At 37.8% G+C, this 24,218-nt stretch overlaps 1 protein-coding gene across 1 annotated transcript in view; it reads left to right on the top strand.

The window, feature by feature from the left end:
* Nucleotides 1–24,218, top strand: part of NWD2 (NACHT and WD repeat domain containing 2) — a 51,668-nt gene that overhangs the window by 12,147 nt on the left and 15,303 nt on the right. The window contains exons 2-3 of the mRNA XM_066548516.1: nt 8,670–8,758; nt 13,698–13,814. Of these exons, the coding sequence (XP_066404613.1) occupies nt 8,670–8,758; nt 13,698–13,814 (206 nt within the window). The remainder of the gene's footprint in view (nt 1–8,669; nt 8,759–13,697; nt 13,815–24,218) is intronic.

The raw sequence follows: 24,218 nt of genomic DNA, 5'->3' as shown, positions 1-24,218 counted from the left end.
ACCAAATTTAAGGAAGAATGCAAGCTGGATTGGAACTCCATGGCTAGTGCACTTAAAGCAGAAAATTTAGACAAAGGAAGGGCAACTTTCCTCAGGAGCCAACAGTGCTTGCAGAGGTCTTCCATTGGTTTGCAGTACTGCCATATGAAAAGTCAAATAGGAGTTTTTATTGGAATTTCTTCAGAATGAGGTACATGTGATGGTCCTGTACCAGGCTGTACTGTGAAATAAGTGTGTGCTTTTATGAGACTGGCTTTCTTGTGGTTTTTTAGGGCTCTGCTGTGCTTTATGCTTTCTCAAAGCCTACAACATACTACTTCATTCTCTTCCAGCACTTGAACCTACAGTTAGGATGAAGAATGTCTCTGACATCCTTTTGCTTTATTGACTGCCACAGCCTCATTACCTTAAATGCCATAGTAACACATCCTGATGGTTTTCTCTTTGGTCTGTGAGGTGAGAAAAAAAGTAGCAAAGTTATTGCAGTGCACATAACTTATTTGTTAAAAACATTTTACAGTGTTGTAAGCCTTTCTTCTGCTGGGAAATCCCATAATTTTTTGAAGTGTGAGTTGACACCTCTCAATGAATCAGTGGGATTTTTGCTCATAACTTTTGTTCTGCACTGGTCTTTATTTCTGTCATCTGTTATTCATTTTTCTACAACTCATTCAGAACTCCTCCTTTAGATTTCACAAGAGTTTTTTCTTTCACATTTATTTTGATCATAGTAGCAAATTCTTGTCCTAACAGGCCTTGTTGTTTTCCAGTGCTTATTTTTCATAATCTTTGGTGTTCTGCAGAGTTAATTTTCAGTCTTAATTTTGGTGTTTCTAAATGTGCTGTGTCTTCGGTTTCTCCCGTCACATTATTTAATTGTACCACAGTAAAGGTTTGCAAATTGTCATGGTTTCAGGAGCTTTTCCTGACTGGCTTTATTACATGAAAGAATTAGACTTTTTTGAATTCTTCCACTTGTGCATTTTGCAGAGTGCACAAAGCTCTCCCCCTGCAGAGGCGCTGCCTGCAGCCTGGGTGGCGCTGAAGCTCCTGCAGTTTGTGGCATTCCCATGTGTGCCACAAAGCACGGGCAGGGGACACCAGGACATCTCTGCACCCAGCACTAGTCTGGGGGAATGTGCAGGTTTGCAAATCTGCACCTATGCAGGTCTGGGGAAGGATTCCAGGTCAACCTAACTCTTCTTCTTTTATTTAGGAACATCTATATATAAGGGTGCTGTGTTCCCAAGGGCTAATGTGAGGTTAGTTAATTAGGACACGTTTTGTGAGATAAAATTCTGCTTCAGAGTTTTCATCCATGTCATCACCACTAGAGTGACACAGGAGTATGTACTGTTTATTTACGGGTTGATTGATTTCTTTATAGATTGAGAGATTTCATGCAGACTCTGGATGTCAGTAAGGTATCAAAAGATTTAGGCTTTCATTGCATGCCAAATGTAGAACTTTATTTAAAATCTGCTGAGATTAGCAGATCTTTCCACTAACTTCACCAACTTTTGCATCCAATTCCAAATTTGTTTCATGTAAGCATGCTGCACATAAAATAGAACTGTCAAAACCAGCATCGGTTTCAGATTGGGAAGACAATCGTGAGAATAATGATAAATTAAATCTTGATATTTGGATATAGGAACCACTTTTTCCCTTTTGTTATATCAGTTTAATACTGATGTTTCCCCTAAATTCTGTATTTTAACATGAGTCTGGACCCCTCTGATTTTACTATCCAACCTTTTTTTTTTTTAATTGTTTGGGTGTTGTTGTTAAACCAATAGGTGGCACTGGTTAAGCATATTAGCAGTCAAGATGCAAGGTATTTTATAAAATGACACTGTGAAACCATTATAACTTTAAAACCATTATTTAAAAAACACATGTTGCGTATGTTCACTTAATGTATATGTGTTTTTTATATTTGTCATCTTACTGAACTGACAACATGGAACATTTCAGAGAAAACTATGCCTCATTTTAAATCAGGTATTGTTTGATTTGGGGCTAAAAAGGAAGAGGGAATTGCTGCAACTAGAAGTTTTAGGCTTATAATTACACCCTACATTTTGAATCCTGCCTAGTTAGGTCTTTTGTTTTGAAAGTGTGTTTGTTTGAGTGTTCTGGTGTAGATCACAAATTTGTAATCACATCCTGTCATTTCTTCCCACTTGAGAGACACATTTCAGAATTACTTACCATCTTAATGTTATTTTTCATTATTTCTTCTGACTTTCATGACAAGCAGACATTCCTTTAGGCTGAAATGCTTAGTCCAGTCTTGTATTTATGTTTTTTAAGAACTGAGAAGGTTGAGTCACACAGACTTAGTGCCCATCTCCTGAGAGTGCTCTGACCATCAGGTGGAGTGAGGACACATAGCTGTGTTACATCACAGTAATGTTGCAGTTGTTTGCTAATCAGGATTTATTTGGATGGTTAGTTATTTTGGGGGTTTAGTTGAATTAATGAATGGTCTTCAGACTGTCCATTTTCTTATCTGCCTTCCAGAGAGCCAGTACCAGAACCTCAAGGTTGACATTATTATTTGGGGGTGGGACACTGGGAGAATTGACTCAGACCAACCTGTTCCCATCCCTGGTCTACCTAATCTTGGGAAGCTTTGGATGACTATTCTGGTGCTCTCTCCTCACAGAAACTCCAAGGGAAAAAAATTACATCAGTGTCTATGTAGTTCATTTTCTAGGAAGGCAAGGGTAGTAGGGAGCTCAAGTCTTTTTCCCCTCTCTTACCTGCAACATGATTCAAACTCACTGCTTGCAAAATGCTCTGAGATGAAAGGCACTACAGAAATGAAAATTACATATTATTATGGTATTATTTTCAGAGACAAGTTTTCCATAATATTTAGGGACATGTTACCTCCTAGTATTTGAAGTTTTAGCAGCACAGTGCTGTTGTGCATTATCAGTGAAAAGGGCAGTTTAAGAGGAATAATTCAGTTGAACAGTCATATGAGTCAAGAACATACGAGTATTAGGAGGCTTGGCAGACACTTCTTACTTGGCACTGCTGCTAAGTAATTTTTAACCTTAGATAATTAAAGTGCAGAAATTCTCACTGCAGTTAACAGACAATGGTTATAAAATACCCACATTTTTTTAATATTGCAATGCATTTAAAAAATCCTATGGTAGGAATCTGTTCTACTCTTCTATCTAATCTAAGCCTTTAGAAAACTTAGAGAAAGCAAACAGCTGAGTATCTTAGTGGACATGCATTCAGGACTAGATCAGAAGTTCACTGCTCATCCATGGCTTCCACAGTTGCACAAGAGACTCCAACATCATGTGATAATAAATGTAATGATGTGAATTGGGCAGGAGACTTTGGCAGCAGAGCAGTGGGCTGAAAGACATGAGGTGAAAACCTCCAAGTGTCTGTCCTGACCCATGGCAAAGCACGAGATCACCAAGAATAGAGGAGGTGATACAGAAATTCTTTCTTCTGCATGTACTGGGAGGAGCTGCTCTCTTTTGGGTGACTGCCTGGAGATGACACCTGTAGACAGCTCTGTGACCCCATATGACATTCGTTTCTGTGGTGCCTTGAACAGCTGCAAGAGCAGCTTTTTTTTTTTTTTCTTTTTTTTTCTGCCTGGGTTCTTCCAGGTTCAGCTGCCTGCCTCAACTTGTTATGTAAGTCAGCTGCTGGCTCTCTCAAGCTGGGTATTGCAATGTTCCTCTGTCAGTCAGAGTGGCAGGGCAAACACCCTCCCTGATTAGGATTTTCCTCTGCTTGAGGGCCTTAGCTTGCACCATGCATGGGTACTCACAGGTTACTTTTCCATGAGCAGATTGAATGTTCAACTTGAATGTGCTGCTCTTTTGAGTGTGGTGAGCGAGGCTCACTGTGCCCACATTGGCACCTCCTTTGCAACACATGATAGGAGAATGGGGCTGAGCAATCTCCTTGTTCTGCTGCATCAAGCCTTGACTGGGTAGAGTCCATGTGTGACTGCAACCCACATACATGAAAACAGCCATTCATATCACTGTGCCTGAACTCAGACCAGTACAGCACTAGCAAGAAAATAAACTGTCTTAGGACAGAATAGCTGGTGCTTGAAAATAGGCAATTTCCATCAGGCCCATGTTAACTCTTTCTCTTCACTTGTATATACACTTTGAAATTTTCTTCAACAGGGCTGTGTTCCATGACTTAATTTATCCCAGAGATGAACCTTTGGCAACTGTTTGTAAATACACATCATCTGTTTACTAATACAAGAATGAAAAATATACTTGCTCTATTGAAATAAAATAAGTGACTTTAATAGCAGAACAGCTTGTGTTTGAAGGTCAGACTTTGGCATGGGAATAGTTCACGCTGAGAAGCAGCACCTTGGCGCACTCTAATGAAAACTGGCAGTGATTTGACTGAGCCACAAGCCTTCAGAAATCACACTGCACACAAACAGTTGTGTTTATTGGACAGGATGGATGTAGATGGAGATGTGACTAATTCAGTTCAGTCCTCAGGATAACCCCTGGGAGCAGGATGAGAAGGAGGGTGGGCTGACATTCTCTGTCAGTTCAGAGTGTAGGGGTGGGCAGGACAGTGTGGCTGTGGAATGGCTTAGGAGGCAGCCATCTGCAAGAGATGGCTTTTGTATGGAAGATGTGCACTCAGCAAGTCACTGGCTTGTGGGTTTGGGTTTGTTTAAATACTGGAGACAAGTTTAGGGTTGGGGGAGTTTTTTAAATTTTCTCTTAGGTTTTTTCAGATGTAGTTTGTTCCCACAGTTTATTGTGAACTATTATTTGCATATCTGAGTATCAGAATTAACATTAAGAGGTGTAGTAAGCTCATCTCACAACTACTGTCTCATTTTCACTGCTAGAAGAATGTAATTTAGTTAATCTGTTCATCTGCAGCAGCAGCCTGGAAGGTGGAATTTGCCTGTGTGATGTTGTTAGGAGCTGCCAGCTTCACAGATTTGCCATCACTTTAAATCAAGTTTAGATTATATTTAATTAAACCAGCTTATCTGCCATCCATACTAATTACCAGAGTTCATCTTAACTATATACACTTCTGTTTCCTTAAAGTTTCAAAGCTGATTTCAAATGCAGGAATTCTTAAAATTAATTAATATCAGCACCAGACTCAAATTCCAATTAGATAAGCACACTCCATTAGATATGAAATGAGGAATAAAAATAGAGAATGGGTATGCCAAGTGTCTTATCCAGACCACAGTTCTAGTTGAAGCTATATTTTATCTATTTCATTTCTAACATATTACAATATAGCACTACTCCTGCAGTGTGTTGTTTCATTTTCTGATCAAGACTCTGCACGTTAAGCTGCAGGGAGCAGCACCATCTTCTAAAACTAGAGCCAGCAGGGTTCTGCAGTATAAATCCTATGTGCATAAACAAAAAGTAGGAGAACGTGGTTTTACCTGTTGTAAACCTCAGGCAAAGTATTTCCTATTTATCATTTAAAATTCTGCTTTTTTCCAGAAAAAATTCCTTTTTGTTGTTGTTCCTTCAACTTCACCTATTTTATATCCCTAAGACCATTCTGTCTGCTGTCACATTTAAGTAACTGCAAACAATAATGTGGATTGTTGCTTCCTTAATAACCAGGCTGTAGACATGATTGATTTTCATTTAAAAATGCAAGAATCATTTTGGTTTATCTCAGTAACTGAGTAATAACTCGGTTTTCAACAGAGTTTATTCTACTTGATCATGAAAATATGATGCTCTGTGTTTTCATAAACTTGCATGCCAAAATTAACCTGTGTTAAGGCAAAAAAAAATAGAATACAAATTCTTCTATCACTGATCTAAGGGTCTCAGTTACTGTGAAGGTGAAAAAATGAAGTATTTCAAATAAAGAAAAACTACACATTATCACAAGGTACATCAACACCATTGCTTTGGAACCAAAATAATATTGCTGTGTTGGAATTGTGTGACCCTCTGACTAATTAGCCTTATTAGCTGTGTACTACATTCTGTAAGGAAAGGATGACTTAGACACTAAAGTATGAGAGAAAATTAATGACTGTGGATCCTAAGGAGGGAGCAACTCATCCATCCCTTTTATGTACTGACACAGGCAGGTCTAAGCTGAGAGTGCTGGTTTTTTCACTCTATTCCTGAATATTTGTAGGAAGTGTCTGTATTCAGCCAGATCTGCAAGTGAAGTGAATCTCTTGATCATCACTATCTAATACACTTTGACTCACATCATAGGGGAGTCTTGGTGTGCATGGTTTCCTTTTTGATAAAAAACAGGAAGATAACTCCAGGTTCTCACCAAATACATTCCAAATGTTTGTGAGGGTTGAGCTCAATGTAAAGTAAAATGCCCTGAAAAATATATGGCATTGACATTGGGTCCTTGGGACCAGCTGCTTTCCTCTACAGCTTTGCTCCCACTGGCCCAGACAGGAGCCAAAGTCTTCCCAGGCAGTGTACAAGCAGCCTGGATAACCAAGCCAAACCAGCATGTTCTCCTGAGGATTGCTGCAGGTTACTGCAGAGGAACTCAGGTCAGGTCATAGGGCTAACCTCCCTCCTGAGTGCTGTCAGCAGAAACTTGATCAGCCATGAACTTGCCTGGTTGAGTCTTGAAGAGCTCCAAGCAGCTTCTCCTGGTGCCCAGCCTGAACTTCCAAGATGTAATATGTTATCCTTGTCTTTATTGTACACTCTGGCATGAAGAGCTCGGCTCCATCATCTTTGTAAATGCCTTGGAAGTAATCGTAGGCTGCATTGGCTCCCTCTTACACTCTTCACTGGACTAGATCCCTCTATCTCTCTGTGTAGGCCGTGTGCTTCTGGCTTGTCTCAGAAGCCTCTCCAGTTTCCTCCCCATCCTCCTGATTTGGGGTGCCCAGAGCTGGGCACAGCACTGCTGGTGAAGCCAGGGGGTGTCAGGGAGAGGAATGACTGCCCCAGAGAAACTGAGGCTACACTCATACAAATGTAGCCCAGAGCAGGGTCTCTCATTAACAGTGTTCAGATTGTATATAAAATAAGTCTGCACTTTAGATTTAGAATCTCACTTTGCATGGCATGTGGACAGTCAAATGGAAAGCTTGTGATGTAGCAAGGACTTTAATGCTCCCTGGACCACTGTTAGAACACATAAGCATAGCATATTTTAGAACAATAAAGCATAAATGCATTGTATTACATTATTCCACTTAGAGGGGATGTTTTCTGAAAGCGTCTCTGACTTTTTTCCACATCAAAAGTTTGTGAAGGAAGAACCATGGTAATTCAGATAAACTGAATTAAACCTGACTGTACTTTTGAACCTTTTGTTACAGACTTTTTTACCTTGGTGAAGATTTCAGGAGAAATAATTCTCTGGATGTTTCTGGATTGCTTTCTTTCATGCAAATAAGTGGTAATTATACCACACATTTGTGTAATATTTCCAAGATACACTTAAACAGTGAGAAGAATATTCATTTGATATATATTTCACACTTTCCTAGATTTTTTATGATGAAAACAGTATAAGTCTGTGACCATGATTTTATGAACAGACATCTGACTCAGGTTTGTCAACTGTGGCTCTGATTGTGTCTCTAAAGCATTGCTAGATTTGCTTATATGTCTCTTCTTTGCAACAATATGGGAAGCATCAAATCAGTTGTAATCTATTGTTTTGTTTCAGGGCAGTTACACAAATAATGCATTACCTGCAGTAGATGTTCCTCATCATTTATAAGTTAACACTTCATTTTTCAATACATGGCACTCAGAGCTAGTGGTTTACAACAGTTTTGTTCTATTTTTGGAAATAACTTAGCAACAGTGCTCTATCTCTGTGTGTTCTCAACTCAGTTACAATATAGCAAAATCCATCACATATCATAGTCTTGTGAAAGAGAATAAAATTTATTATCTGTACAAAATTTCACTACTAACTGAATTTACTTCATATTTGACTGTATGTGCAAGTGGTAGGTTTTATATAAATGTGTTGAGATTTACTTGGACATACTGAACTTAATAATAATTTTGGTGTGATTGCCATATGGTACTTCATTATCAAAACATGTCATTTTGCATGGTAAGAATTACATGATATCAGAACTGTGTATTTGGTATTATAGGAGGAATTATCTGGAAAAAAGAAAAATAATGCTAATAATGATGAATTATGCTTTCAGAATACTATTAGATTAAAGATGGTGAAGAAAGTGATACATTTGTGACAATGTTATTAGTTCATGTTATTGATTTGTTTCTGAGTATTGAGATCTCTTTCATCTTTGGTATATCTCTTTTTTCCATGGTGTTTCTTATTTGTAAAATTCAACTTTCTGGAAACTAAATAGAAGTCAAAACAATAAAGAAATTCTGACTGCTGAATTACAAAATGAATTCAGCTCCACTGAATTGTAATATGCTGCCACATTAAAATGTGTATGAAGCATAATTTTGGCACATACAAACACATTTATGTGATTTTACATATATTTACACATGCTAATACTTCCCTGTATTGTACAACATACAGTTTGGAGATAAGATCCCAGCACTTGATATTCATTAGCGCTCTGTGTGTGTTAAGCATTCATTTTTAAGTGAAAAATCTGTATCCCTGACTAAAAGAAGAGTTTGTATAAATATTGTTAATAGCATCTTTTTCCACAACAGATACAATAGCAGAAAGGAGAGCCTTAAGAGAACATGTGTATCCTAAGCTGAGAGAATTCTGCAGAGAAAACTATGGCCTGGAATTTCAGGTAGGTTTCGTTGTGTTGAATCTTGTATTAATTTGTCTTGAAATTAACTCCATTTAGAACAGATAACATTTTTAAATATCATTGGTAAAATAGAAAATTACAAAAACTTTTATTTCACATAATCACATGCAAAATTGTTGGGGTTGGAAGAGTTGACTGGAGGTCATCTAGTCCATTTCCCCTGCTAAAACAGGTTCACTTGGAGCAAGTTGCATCAGATTGCATCCAAATAGGTTTTGAGTACCTCCAGAGAAGAGGACTCCACACCCTCTCTGGCCAGTCTGTTCCAGTGCACTGTCACCCTCACAGTGAAGAAGTTCTTCCTCATGTTTAGGTGGGACTTGCTGTGCACCAGTTTCTGCCCATTGCCTCTTGTCCCGTTGCTTGGTGCTATCAAGAAGAGCCTGGCTACTTCCTCTTGACACTCACCCTTAGGTTATTTGTGTGCTTGGATAAAATCCCCTCTCATTTGTATCTTCTCCAGGCTAAACAAGCCTTGCTCTCTCAGAACTTTGATGTACTTATTTTACAGCAGATTTTAGGTAAATTCTGAATAAATGAAAAAGCACCACCTCTCTTTTAGGTATTCAGAGTATATAAGAAGTAATGTTACATCTGAATTACTGTGTTGTGTTTCTAGAAACCATATTTAAGTTCCATTGTAATGTAGAAAATAATTTACCAGGTGAATGCCAAAACTGATTACCAAAATGAATTGAACATGGTGCATTTTTATTGTGATTATATACTAAGGAACTTGCTTCCTTTAATGTCAACTGTAGCATTCCCATTGCTTCAATAAGTTTGTGTTTTCCTCTCTTTCTATGAGAGAAATAGACTCGTACACATCTTTGGCAAGAGCCAGTTGGTAATAAAGAGTTGTATTTGATTCAAAACAGGTGTGTTTGGCAACACTGTTAAAGTCACTGATACTTTAAATCAGATATGTCCTAATTCACAGTCCTTTATATGTCAGCAGGCCTGGAACCATTTCTCTGCTAAGATAAACAGATTCAGCTTGTGATGTTGCACAAATGTTGTTCAGTCTTCCAAAAATTCTGGCTCTGCATCCACAAGTTTTCCTTGCATACTTAGTGACCCCAAAAATTCATCTCTCCAGAGTGTAGCTTGGGAACGGCTAATGCCTTTTATGCAACATCCTGTTCCTCCCAGTGTATTATTCTTGATGCACATGCAGCTGGTTTTTAATCAAAATAACAAGTTCTTAAATTAGGATATTTGGTTTTAATTCCCTGAGTTACAGTGGAGTTGCTGAATCTGCATGATGGTAAATTCCAGTGATTTTTGATTATGGCTATAAAAGAATTTCATCTGAAGGTCCTAGCTCATCAGCTGATTGGGAAGTCCCAGCTGCAGTGGTACATGAAAAGAATAGCAAAAGATATTTAAATAATATTTTTCTTGTATTACTACCATGTGGCATTCATCAAAAATATCAACCCCTTATTTCTGTTATCTTTGAGGAGCCTTCTTGGTGAAGGAAACGTCTCTTTCAAGTAGATCATAATCCACTGAATTCTTTGTGAGGGGACACATGTCTTTCTTCAAATAGATTGTAATGTAGTCTCTAGGGGACAAACAATTAACTTTAGCTAATATTCATGGAAGCAAATTATTTTATTATATAGTTTCAACACCAGCATCTTTATGTGATATGAGGTCTGAAAGACAGCTCTACTGACACTGTTGAGAAAACTGCTAGAAAGCTATCACATTTCTGGGGAAGCAAAGTAGGCAGATGTAAAAAAATAACCAAGGAAAAGTAGCAAAGCCTTTTGAAAGAGACTCTGAGGTAGACTTTAGTAAGACCTTTATTTTTTCTTATTCTGATACACTAAATTTCTTAGGTTAGCATGCAAAGTCAAGACTACAGTTTTACATGCAGTGTTAAAATATGTAATTTTCAGATACAGGGGTAAATTTATATTTCTCTGTACAGAGCAGAGCACATAACTTTTCATCCTGGTATGTAATCTTGTACTGACCAAACGAGAACTAACTCACATGTGACTACCACAAATGCACTATTCAGGACACCCTCTACCTAATAAATCATGACCCAATGAAAAGCATTTGAGTACATGCATTACTGCAAGATTCACTGAGTCACCTGGCTGCACTCAAAACTGTTCCAGTTTCTGCAAAGCATGAGATCTGTAGGAATCATCCATCTGGTGGGAGCTCTTCCTGGACATAATCACCATATGAGTGGAAGCAGAACTGACTATCTTCAATTACACTATGAATTTGTTAGCTTGATGGACTTTTTTTCATTGTATCAGAAAATATTTCAGAAAAAGACACACTTTTTATTGGCTAAGAAGGCAAATAAGCTGAGAAAAATACTTCAGAACTCATGGTGGTTTTGACCTGAAATACAGTATTTTTACAGGAGAGGATGGAGAGGTTAAAGAAAGTAGTTGTAATTGAAAATTTTGGGAGGCTAACCAAACATAGTTAATTAGCAACATACACTTTTCTTCTTCAAAACAGTGAACTGTTTCAAATAATTTTCAACAGCATATATATGGTAGAAGGAAAGTAGAACTCTGCTTGAATGGAAATTGTAGTTCTTTTTTAAGCTCTTGGAAGTGATAAAAATAAAATAATTTTATCTCCTAAGCAAAATCTGTGAAACTGTAGGATTGGTAGGACAAAAGCTAAAGTAAGCAAAAGGAAACACTGAATTATGAATGAAGAGTCTCTTGTTAGGTGACTCGTGTGGAATTGCACTAGAGCAGTGTCAGTCCTCTGTGGGTAAGGAACTCTAGCAGAGGGCACTAGTTGTCATATGACCTTGGCAGCCTTGCTGAGAGTTTGATTGAGTGTTTGGCACACAGTTTTCCAAATATAAGTAAAAACATGCTTCAGAATCAGATATAATTGTCTCCTTGTTCCATTTCTTTAATTTTGTAAATCCTATTTATTTTAGTTAGCATAATGATCAACTGATGAGACCTTACTTAGCAATTTTTGGTGCCTTCAGGGGTTTGTTTAGTAAAATATTTACTCTTGCAGGACCAAATTGTATCATGTTAAGATATTATGCACCAAAACTGTTACCCCATAAAATAACAAACAGCCACTGAACCCCTGCAATTGTCTGGTACTCCAGGGACCTTCTTCTTCACATTTTCAGAATTAATGTGATTTCTGAACAGTTAATTAAAATAGAAATTGCTTTCACATTTCAGAAGAACTACAGCAGCACAATAAATTCATTCAACAAGTAATTAAAACATTTTTTACTATATGCTAAGATTGGTATCTGAAGGATTTTATAATATTTTTTATCATACGTCATGCAAGTAATCGCAGATTAATACAATGTGAAGTTCAATAATAAAGTTGCATTAATAAATATCAGAAAGTAGGGGGAAGAAGGGAACACTTCTTTTTCCTAATGAGACTAAAAAGAAAGGACAGAAATCTGTGCAAATGAGGGAAGTAGGAAGGTTATTGGAAATGCAGTTTTGTAGAGCAGAAAATGCATGTTCCTGCATGCAATTTTTCAACTGAGTTTCTGTAAAGATATTGAGTGTATTTTCTTGGCAGCGTAAGCTACACTTAGACTGCCAAGAAAACACACTCAATACCTTCATTTACAGTCAATGCATTCCATACCTGGGTTTTTTCACTCCTCATGAGTCACACAGGACACTACCTGTCATGTTTGGTAACAATGTGCCTGCTGCAGCAAACACTGATATGAGTCACGAACTTTTAAGGCAGAAATAATCAATCAAACTATTGATAGTGCAATTACACATCGGCATAAATAGATCTAGGATTTGGTCTTACACTTTGGTATTGGTAGGAGAAATTTCCCAGGAAGATTAACCAGCTGTAAACTGCTGAAATTTAATTTTACATCAACTCATTATTAGTTCTTATATTAAATCTTCAGGCTAATTTTATAATCTGTTTGGACAATAGCTAATTTTATGATTCTGTTTCTTGCAGACTGCTTCCACAGAACAAACAATATTAAAATAAACTGTAATTCTGTACTATATTCATATATTAACACAATTTTGATTGGTTTTTTTTAATTATCCATTTAGACATTTTTTTGTTAAAATTGCATACAAGATGTTAAGAATCAGTAGTAAATGAGAGAGTATTAGCCTGTACCATGGGTTTTGCTCCCAAAGTAAATCATACATATGATCAGTATCTTTTTAAATTTGGTTTCCCACTGTAAGAATTCAGCCTTTTAGTTAAAATGAAATCACAGGTCATCACTTAATTTGTTCACATAAGTATAACATGAATAGTTTCTTCCAGGAGCATGTTTGCAACTAATTAAGGTCATAAAACTGAGTCTGTAGCTAAATATGCAAGGCTGGACAGCAAGCTCTCTGCCAGTGCATATCTCTACAATCTCTGCTTCCAAAGTGCAAGGATCAGCTAACAAAGGAAGTATGATAATGTAAAACCATTGTTATTCTTTCTTTTGAGCCATGTGCACAGGATGAGTTTGTATCCTGTGGATACAAGTGACACTGGGTGTCAAGTCATGGTCTTGACTGTGATTCACAGTGAGATTCCCATTAATTTTCATGGAGCCAGGATTTTTTTTCAATTCTTTCTCATTATTCTTATCTACCCATTATATGCAATCTAGTAGCAAATAAAAGACTGCATCAAGTCAAGATCTTGTCCTGCTGATCTTCATATGACTATGAAATGAGAGGCTGTCCCAGGAGGGACTATCTGGGAGGGAAAGTAAGAGGCTGGAATTCTCATTTGTATGAGGAAACTCTGCCAGTCTGTGTAAGGACTGGATGTAGAACTCATTGCATTTTACCACACTGAAGAGCAAAGCTTAGTGCACAGGATGTTGGCAAAGCTCATTTTCAATTCAATTGGTAGAAAGAGCATACAAGAAGTAACTCTGTTGCATACTGTTTTCCAGGTCATAGACTTATACTGGGGAGTTGAAGCAGATGAATGGGACAGTCCTGAGCTGCAGAAGACTCGCATGAAGCTGCTTGAAGATTGCTTGAAAAGTTCTGCAGGTCCATGTTTTGTTGTGGGTATAAAAATAATGTTTTACCTTACAAGAAAAATATAATGTTATCTATCCTAACATGCATGATTCAGTAACAAATGCGTGATTTTCTTCTTTCTGAAATGCTTTATGCTCATCGCTGTGCATTTGCTGTGCAAAGATTTCCCTATGCAGCTCTGTAGATTAACAGTGATTACTCAGTATTAGTGGAGAGGAAAGAAGGATCTTTAATGATCAGTCCTCATAGCAAGATGGGTATGACTGTACTTCTATCACAACAGAATTATTGACAACTTGTTTAAGGAGTCCACAGTTAATTAATTCTTGGTACTTCTCACACATGCATTATCAGCTGGCCTAGAAAGACTTACAAAAAAGCAGCAGCAGCAAAGAACTATCTGCTCTGATCAGCATTTGCTCTTTCATGTCACAAACCCAGGACAATTTAGTATGGCAGGTATTAGAGACTGGAAGTCAGTGACAACCTGAGGAGGCTCTGAGTGTGTGATATCACAGAATCACTAGGTTGGAAGAGACATTCAAGATCATCGAGTCCAACCCATGCCCTAACACCTCAACTAAACCATGGCACTGAGTGCCACATCCAATCTTTGTTCAAACACATCCAGGGATGGTGACTTCACCACCTCCCCAGGCAGACCATTCCAGTACTTGATCACCCTTTGTATAAAAATCTTTTTCCTAATATCCAACCTATATTTCCCTTGGTGCAGCCAAGGACACAGCAGAACATGACTGTCTCCTCCTGTGTCCTTCTGTCAGGTGTTGCCTGGAGAAAGAGACCAACCCCCACCTGACTAAAACCCCCTTTCAGGAAGTTGTAGAGAGTGATAAGGTCCTCTCTGATATACTGATGTGCAACTGATTGTTCTCTCCATGGTCACTTGCTAGACTTCAATGCAAAACAGTCTTAACACCATGCCTTCTATCCCAAATTTTCTTTTCTATACTATATTTGCCAAGAAAATACTTTACAAAAGCTACAAAGTTTTTCTCATTTGTGTCTAAACGTAGCTAAGTCAACTCTAAATCTTAGTCTTGTCATAATAAGGCAGAGAAAAAACTGCAAGTCCTTGATTATTTTTTTAAGTGAAGAATGTTAAAGATTTTGTGAACTGAATCCAGTGGGATGGAAAGGATACAAAACACTGCCTGCTGTGAGGGCTGGAGATCACATCTCTCCATGCCAAAGATCAGACAAGCATGTGTCATTCTGTACTTCTATCACACCCTTACAACCATCTCTCTGGCTCTTATTCATTCACCTGGTTGCCTCACTTTCTGGAGAACAAAGGCTTCACCATAAGAACCCAGCATCTGGAGTACAGAGTCTGGGCTGGGTTTGATGCTGTCATGACACTATTTTTCACAAGCACATAGTGGCCCAGATCTCTAGAGAGTTTGGGTAGCTTTCATCTTGTGTGACTATATTTAGTTTTCTGGGTTTATTTTTCTACTTTCTATCTTCCCTTTGATGAAAAAACTAGAGTTGGAACAGAAGGGCATGGAGGTTTTCATGTGGCAACACCCAGTGTCCTTAGACATGATTTGTAAAATCTCTGATAGTGAAGGAAACCTTGTCACATAGTATTGCTGCATATTTTAGCAGCTCAGAGTCTTGAAGCTTTTAAAAACTGCCTGCCTGATATTGTTACTAAAGAAATCAAGCTGAATCAGAATTTTTAAACAGAATGAAACAGTTAGCAAAGAGGTTGCAGTGAGCCAATGACTTCAATGTTTATTTCAGGTTTTCCAAGTATGGGCCAAAGTAGTAGCACTCCCAGTGACTAGACTGGCAAAACCAGAGAAATCTGTTTATGCACATTTATTTTTCTCTCTGTTGTACCATAGTAAGATGAGGCTTATTTCATTTACAACAAAAATTGGAGATGATTCTATTGCAGCAAGCATAATTATTTTTAATTTATAGTAACATAATGAAAAATTGACTTTGGCACTGCAGGCTTTGGGCAACCTGCCATTTCTTGAGAAAGTTCTATAAAATGTACCACTTCTTTTCAGCTGGTGGGGTTTTTTAGTTTTTTTTTTTTGTTGGCTTGGTTTGTTGGTTTTGGGTTTTTTTTAGTTATCAATTACCACTTTTTGAATTGAGACACAGATCTGGGATTAAATGGAACTATTCAGAATTAACTACTTGATATATACTGATTTTAGAAAGTGTTTTTTTATGGCAATTTTTGCCTGCATTGTAATATTGGATGGAGAGAAAATGAAATTCAGTCCTTAAATTAGTGCAGTGAATAAGTTGGAAGTCCCAAGCTTTTCTCCAAATATGAAACAATATAATCAAAATTAACACATAAGCACAAGGAGGAGACTGTTCTGATAAAAATACAAAACTAATTTCCTGTGACTTTGGGAATGTACAGTTCTTCTCTTAACTGCTGCCTAACCTCTACTAATACTTGATTCAGTTAAGGGAGAGGGAAGTTGTTTGGATTTTGGTTAAGCTGGGGTTATTTGTTTGGTTGTGGTTTTTGTTTGTGGTTTTTTCTGCTGTATAAAATCAGTGCCTATTATATTTTCATTTAAATGATTTAAATATTCACAGTTTTACTCTAGGTAAATACATACCATGCTATTTTTGATCTACAGAATAATTTATGAAGACTCATTTATGAGTGGAAAATACTTTTCATACAAATTTTCTGGAGATTTCTTGTCTTAGGAATCTACATGGGAAGACTGAAATGCAGTATATTTATTAAATTGTGAACTGCTTAAACTCTATATTACGCAACAATACCAAAGAAAAAACTGATTTAGTGCATCACTGGAACCTTTACATTTACATACATCCTGAAAATTATAACACATAGGTGCTTTTCCATCTGCCTGAACTGCTGTCCTTGCATGACTATGTCCTGAAAGACTGTAAAATGAAAAAGATAAATGGAAATTAAAGGTCAGTCTGTTACCTGTAGAGGTTTGCTCAATTAATGCTTGGGATTGTGCAAACCTTAAAGGTTATCTCCACCTATCATTTAAAACATCTGGGCCAAAGAATATTAAAAACATTCTCAATGTACTCTGAACAGCAACTGGAATTTACATTAGCCCTCTCAAATTGCCAGCAGCTTGTTCTTAATCTGAACCTGTTCATGGCATCCATAACCAGTTCTCTTCCTTGTTTGCTGGTGGAGAGCAGGTGACCACTCAGAGATACGAGAATCACCAAACACTTTGAATTGGGTCTCACCACGTCCTCAAGAGTTGTAACAAATGTAACCTGAGCTCTTGCATCGGGCTTTGTGATTTCACTCATCTGCTGAGGTAGCCAGAGAGTATTTCTGAAGCTCCTCTTTCCACAGACCTATTGGGGATGTATAAAAGCTCTTTTCTGCACTTTCAGTCCAGGGCAAGGGCAGGAGGAAGCAACTGACAGGCCTGAATTCAGGAGCAACGCAGGAATCCCTTCCTGAACAGTTCCTAGGGAAGCATAACACTCTTTCAACTTCCACAGACCTAAAGAATCTAGCATTATAAATTTGGAATTTCAGTAGGATTTTAAAAGAATATTAGCAATTTATGATATTTGGCATGTCCTTAAATCACGCTGAAATTGAAGAGGAAGTATGGTAAATTATGGACTGGACTGTTTCAACTGTTTGTGTCTTTGTGTTCTTCAGTACAATACATGCTTTAATTGTTCCAGGAAATATATTGCTGCTGTCTCTCTTCTTAGTACAAATGGTTGATAATTAATTTTGAGTGCATTCCAGATCAGAGAAAATTCCAAATTATATTATTACTGCTCTGCTGGATCTCATCAACTCCAGTTTCAGTTCTGGTGTTACTCTAAGGTTAATTCCTAATGTAAAAACTAAGTACACACAAGGTCTGGAATGCTTAAGTTATATTTTGCTTTTGCTTTCCTGGGAAATTCTCCACACACTTTAAGTTAGGGAGGCAAAAGTCAGGCAAATGTATCTATACTAAAACATCCAGTTCAGGGGGTTTGCTGAGGACCCAGTGCTTTGGGGAATTCAGCAGAAGTTATCTGTGCTTGGGCATTTCAGTATTTCATTTTCCCCCAGGACACAGCTCTATTTATTTTTATATATTTGTTTTTAAGTGAATGAAGATACATATGTGAAGCCAGACATGGCAGAACAGTCCACTTCTTCCAGTAAAGTAAATTCCAAGAAAGAAATATCAAATTATTACTTTTCTTCTCTCTCTGCATCTGGTTTTAAAACCATCTAAGTAAGAAACTCCCTCTAATATAAGCAGGTTTGGGGTCATATCAGGAATGGCTCCATAGGACTTCTTGGCATTGATCTGGAGTAAAGTACATGTCTGCAGATATTAATCCTGTTTTAGATGGACTTGGCCAACAGGAAAGATTCTTCTGTAAATAATCAAAGTAGAGCTTTGTGTATTTTGAAACCCTTCAAAACAAAGTGATCAATTTTAAAGACAAAATACACAGCTTTCCCCCCAGCAAACTTTGCTCTTCTTTCACAGCCTCCAGACTAAAAGGCAAAGGATGTCTATCCCTTTCCCTATAGTTTGGCTCTGAACAACACATACATACAGAAAGTAAAATCAAGCATGAGCTGATATTACATGATTAAGCTATTGTAAGTGAATTCCTTCATTTGCTTTAGGGATGGGAATGTATTTTCCTGATTCTCTAAATCTTAAATACTTAACTTAAAATGTATTTTAAGATTCTCTAAATCTTAAATACTTAACTGTTTTTGATACTTGGCCCATTGGAAACAGGTACTAGATTGATCAGACAGCTTTTCCATGTAACACAGAAACTGCATGGGTTTTTGTGTAGTCTAAAAATAACTTGCATTTTCAGTCAGAAGACTGCACATATTTTCTGCTAAGCCATTGTACTTCTTTTTCTTGACATAAATACAATTTCTGGTGCTGCGTTCCAGAAAGGTTAAGTATTATATTTAATATGAATGACCACATTAGCCAGAATACGATTAACATGAAGTCATATTTCCATCATTCTATGTAATGTGTAGAGGAAGAAATAGGCTGCATGAGATTTATGCAATTTATTTTCTCATGACCCTCAAGAACTTTACCAAACCATCTTCTGAGGTAGTACTGTAATCAGTTAAACGCAATGATCTGCCCTGCAAATAAATCTGTAGGTCAAAAATCCAGCATCAGCTATTCTGCAGAAATGAGAGAGATGGAGGGGATTCTAAACCTTCAATGCTATTTCTGTGTAGAGAAACAGCATACTTTACAATATTTAGCAGGCAGCTGGTAAGTTCAAAGAGAGATATTAATAGTGCTGCTAGCACCTAGCATATATTAAATTAAATCTGAGGTCTTCTAAGCCGGGTACTAAATATAAATGTCAATATTTCATTTTCTTATTTTCTTTATGGGTCTCTTTTGTCTAAAGAAGTCTGATCCACTGCATAGTAACATACATTTTATCAACTAACACATGTTACTCACAGAGTAACTTTTTATTTCATTCCACCTTGAAAAAATGAAGCACAGAATATTTGCTTAGAAAACTGGGGAGACTACAATTATTGTGAGTAAATTACATGTTCTTTTCTTGTTATCTCTTTTGCATAGTACAGAAATTACTTTAATGCTTGAAACGGTTTTAAAATGCTTTAGTATACCAGTGCTGCTCATGGCTGGAAACACAGTTCACCAGCTGGCCACAGGCTTTGGCAGTCTGTATCCTGTGCCTCTCAGCCACACAAGTGCATGGCACAGGCAAGGCAGTGTTTTCATTCAGTTGAGTGGCATATATGTATTTTTGCCATGTTCTTTTCATTTCCGTGGACATCTGCTGCAGAATTTTTAAAATTTGGCTAATGATCTGACCCATTACCTTCAGGCAGTACTTAACATTCACTGTTTGTATGCTTACCATTAATTGTAAGTCAAATAACCTACTGTGTAAAAATTAGTGTTAGAAAAGTCATGAAGATATCCCAACAGAAAGGCACTATTTAATTTTTAGCTCGATCTAAGCTCTTTGCCTCACCATTTAACAATAAATACCATCCCAAAATGGGAATGCAGAAACTAAGATACCTTTTTGATAAATAAAAGAAAGAGCATATTTTATAGAAAATAAAAGATACGGCCCCTTCTTGCATACAAAGTATTCCAAAGAGGGCAGTAAGAATGTGGAAGAGTGCCAGCTTTTGACTCCAGGGTTTGGGGCCCAGAAGCCAGTGCCCTGTCCTCCCAGGGACTCCACTAATAGGTTCAGAGTATCTTCCTCCTTTCTGACTCCATGATATCTGTGTCCCTGGGTACTCAGGGGGGCACATTAAACAGCAGTAGGAGGAGAAGCTTTTCCCCGTTAGCCGCTCTTTGCTTGTGAGATGCAAGACAGGGTTTCAAATCACAATTCTTTCTGGCTTAGATGAGTGTTGTGATTATTTTACAAAGCAAGGAAGGTTACACCACTATGCCCTCCTCTAAAAGACAGTATTGATCTCCTTGCTGTTTCCAACAAAGGTGCATTCCTCATTCTCTGTAAAGGCAGTGATTTCCACAGACAAGGTTATTGACTTCAGTCTGGGCTATGTGCAGCAGTCTTTTAGTAAACCTAACCCTTTTGATTTGTTTTTCTACCCAGTTCCACTCTTGTCAAGTGTTACAGGACCTGTCAGAGAGTTGCCAGAAATCTGGACTGTGGTAGGAATTACCCGCAAGGTCCTGAGCTTTATGTGAAAGGAAAATGTACATGCCTGTCAAGAAATCTCCCATGCAATTTCAAAAATATAGCAAAGTGAGAATAACACATTTGTTTGGAGGAGAATCAGAGTGAGCACCTGAGCACCTCAGATCTTTAGGCAGAGGCAGGCAAAATCTCCAGTTCTTCCTCTATGCTATCTTTATTCACTGACCTCTTCCCTATTTATAACATTTTGACTGATTTTCTCACCTGCATCTATTCTCAGGCTGATCAAAGACCCAGCAAGAATAAGCAGTGAAGGAAAAGGCAACAAAATTAATTCGGTGCTGCATGATCCTGTAGAAGACAGGGAGATTGTGGAGAAAGACCATTGACACTTTCTCAGCCAGGAGAGAGTTCTGATGAAGCAGACTGTATCAAGGAAGTAGGTCATGAATTTCTTCTGAGGAAGCACATTCACTCTGTATGATAGACTGGTAGCTCCTACACACTATGTCCTGAGAAATTACTCATCCTTATTTCGTCCCTACCACTAGGGAAAGCTTTGAGATTTAAAAATACTGCACTATGGGCGAAGTTCGGAGTTGAGGGAATTGGCTCATTTATAGCCAGGTTTTGCCACTCTAGTTTTCTGAAAGACAGGTCAAGCATCAAGCAACTTCACCATCATTTTCTTCTTTTCTACACCTTTTATGTCAGGAACTGTACTCACAGCAAAACACTTCAGCACTTGCACCTCATCCTTCCAGTCCCAGTTGCAGTCAGTTTTCTTACAAGGTGGTTCAACAATCCTTTTTGTTTCTCATTTAACTGAAACCAAAACCTGTCTTGAGTTTCTGAAACTGATATAGTCCCCCCAGGCTGCTCCTGCAATGCCTCCAGGGAAAAAGGGAAAACAGAAATTAGGGCATGCTTCAGTGAAATAACACACTGCAATATTTCTCAAGCCAGGGAACATAAATATATATCCGGGCAGGGGGAAGAACAATTCTCAGTACAGAAACGTCTTTATTATGCCTTCAGTTTCCTATTCACTTCAGCAACTTCAATTAAAAATTGTATTTCTTGTGTTTTCTACAGTCAGCTGAAGTTCTAAAATTAATTCTATTTATTCACAGCTTCAACCTATCTCCATAGGTTGAAGCAAATGAAATGAAAAAGCAAATGAAAATGTTTGATGCTGCCTATGGTCTCATTTTTCCCTTAAAAACTAAAAAGGACAAACAGTGTAAAATAACAGTTCCATCACTGCTGATACATAAATACACATCCTTTGCATATCAAAATAGAAATACTCAAAATAAAAGGCTTCTTTTGCAAGCTATCACTATCCTCATTTTATGGATAGATGGTCTGAGTCAGTGACAAAAGTATCAGGAACTTAAAAGTTTCCATACTGAGATGCAGTAAAAGTAGGAAAGAGGCTTTAGGAGATCTGCGGCAGCTCTAATGTTCTTTCTGATTAGCTGTACTGCCTTACAGATCTTGGCAGAGAAGAAAAATGCTGCTCTAAAAGACACTTTGACCTGTACATCCCAGAAGTCACAGATTATGACATTTTTGTGGTTTTTTCATATTTTTAATTTCTAGTGGTAGTATTTTTGGGAGACTTAATACCAGTGCAACATAACTTTTCTCCTTTGATTGGGAAGAAGAGCCATCAAATGTATTTATTTATTTGGAGGACATTCTCCCTGTGTTTCTATCATGAGGTCTTTACACTGTACCTCATTGCAGCTAGAAGTTCAATAAAAAGGAGTAGAGGCAGTTATTTTCAGGACATTTCCTGGGCACCAGCTACTCTGGAACTCCAGCTTCCTAAAACTTGGCTTCATTTAAGCATAGTATTACAGCTTTCTTCACCTTGGTTTCAGTTTCTGGTACAACAGCTTGGAGTTTGCCCTAACAAGCAATTAACATGTATATTCCATTGAGATAAATTGAAGTAAACATACTTTTCTGGCTTTAGATCTGATGATTCACTATTGTTTAGCCATTAGCATTTCTGCTTTGAATTTGAAATAAGTTGGCTATTGTTCCCTTAAGTTATAAAAAATAATAAAGTAGGACATTTTTTTTTTTTTTTTTGCTTTTTGGTAGCAAATTCTTGGTTTCAAGGCCTGGCAGGCAAGGACCCAGCTAATCGTGTTATTTTAATTTTCTTTTTTTTCCAAAAAACATGTCTGGCTGGACCTGCATATTTTATATCACATAAGTGATTTCTACAGGATACTGTTAGAACAGAGTTATCATATACCTGCAAGAAACCAGAAAGAGCTATTGTTGTATTAAACTTCTGAGGATGGGATGTTAAATAAAAGGCCCTTAAAAACTGGTATCCTGACCATTTGTTTCAGATTTTCAAGATATGGTTTACTGTGTATATGGTTATATCAGCTAATGCCACATTTCTGCAGACAAGGAGGGTGAACATGCTGACATGTTACCGTTCTGTGTGCCTTCCTGAACTTGAAAGGCTTCCTGGGCAGGTTTGCACGTGCAAATGTACTGTCTGACCACCTCCAAATTCAATATGAAAGACAAGACATGGAATGTAACCAGCATGCATGTAAAAAGTAAGATTTTAAAACAATGGAGCATTTCTTGTAGTGATGCTGAAGTGATTCTGTCTCCATACATACAAATATAGCAACTGAAAGAAATTGAGGGGTACTGTAATCCGATTACAGTAAGTATGCTTTTTAGAAAAAATATTTTTATTAAATCTGAGGTCTTTTAAGCCTGGTGCTAAATATAAATGTCAATACTTCACTTACTTTTTTTTCTTTATGTGTCTCTTTTGTCTAAAGAAGTCTGATCCACTGCATAGTAACATACATTTTACCAGCCAACGTGTGTGTGAACATCCCAGTAAGCAGTAGAGAAAAAAACGTATTTGTCTGAGAAAAAATGGCTATTTGACTGAAATGTATAGCTTTAAAGAGTAAAAAAAGGTTTTATTTCATAAGAAAGATTTTACTACAAAAGGGAGGAAGCCTTGAAGCGAAGGCTGAGGGTGCAGGGAGTTAGGTCTCTAACCCCAGGATAAACAGAAGGCAATGAATAGTAAGTGACCATAGGGGAGAGAGAGGGATCTAGAGGACTTTGTAGCCCTTGTTAGTCGTGCAAACTGTGGAAAGATAGCATTCATATTTCTGTTGCAGCTAATACTCAGTTGCTAATGTTCAATGCTATGAGATTGCTTGCACAGAAAGGAGCTGCAGTAGCAGGGCCTTTGATGTGTGACTGTGAGCCAATCATTCACTCTCTGAGGCCTGATGAGTGGGGTTTATACCTGGTGACCACAGACTTGTCCTTCTTCCAGTTCAGGGGAGGTTTTGAAACTGGGCTTTTGCACCATGGATGTGCTTTGTTATTTCATGCCTTGCTCCAGGTGGCTGCCCTGTCCCCTGCTGAGGCATGGCATGATCCAGACTGCAATCCACAGCTCTCCTGGGAATGGTAGAAGGACACCTCTGGGACATCAGTAGGACCGGCCTTTCCCAACCCCTGACAACAGATGAACTTAATACCCCCCAAGGTGTTTTAAAAGCACTTAAATCCCTCCAAATCTCAGCCCACAGTGTGCAGCATTGAGCACCTCTTCAATAATGTGAGATACTCATTCTCCTAGTGGAGCTGTTCCTCTTTGTATAAGTGATCTTAGTCTAAGCTTATATTAATCGAGCAGGCTGAAATGTGAGTCACTCAGGATGTCATCACAAGGGGTCAGGGCT

The sequence above is a fragment of the Molothrus aeneus genome, chromosome 4, assembly GCF_037042795.1.
Source record: "Molothrus aeneus isolate 106 chromosome 4, BPBGC_Maene_1.0, whole genome shotgun sequence".
NCBI lineage: Eukaryota > Metazoa > Chordata > Aves > Passeriformes > Icteridae > Molothrus > Molothrus aeneus.
Note: the sequence above shows the minus strand (reverse complement) of the source record. Positions and strands in the feature narration are given on the sequence as shown.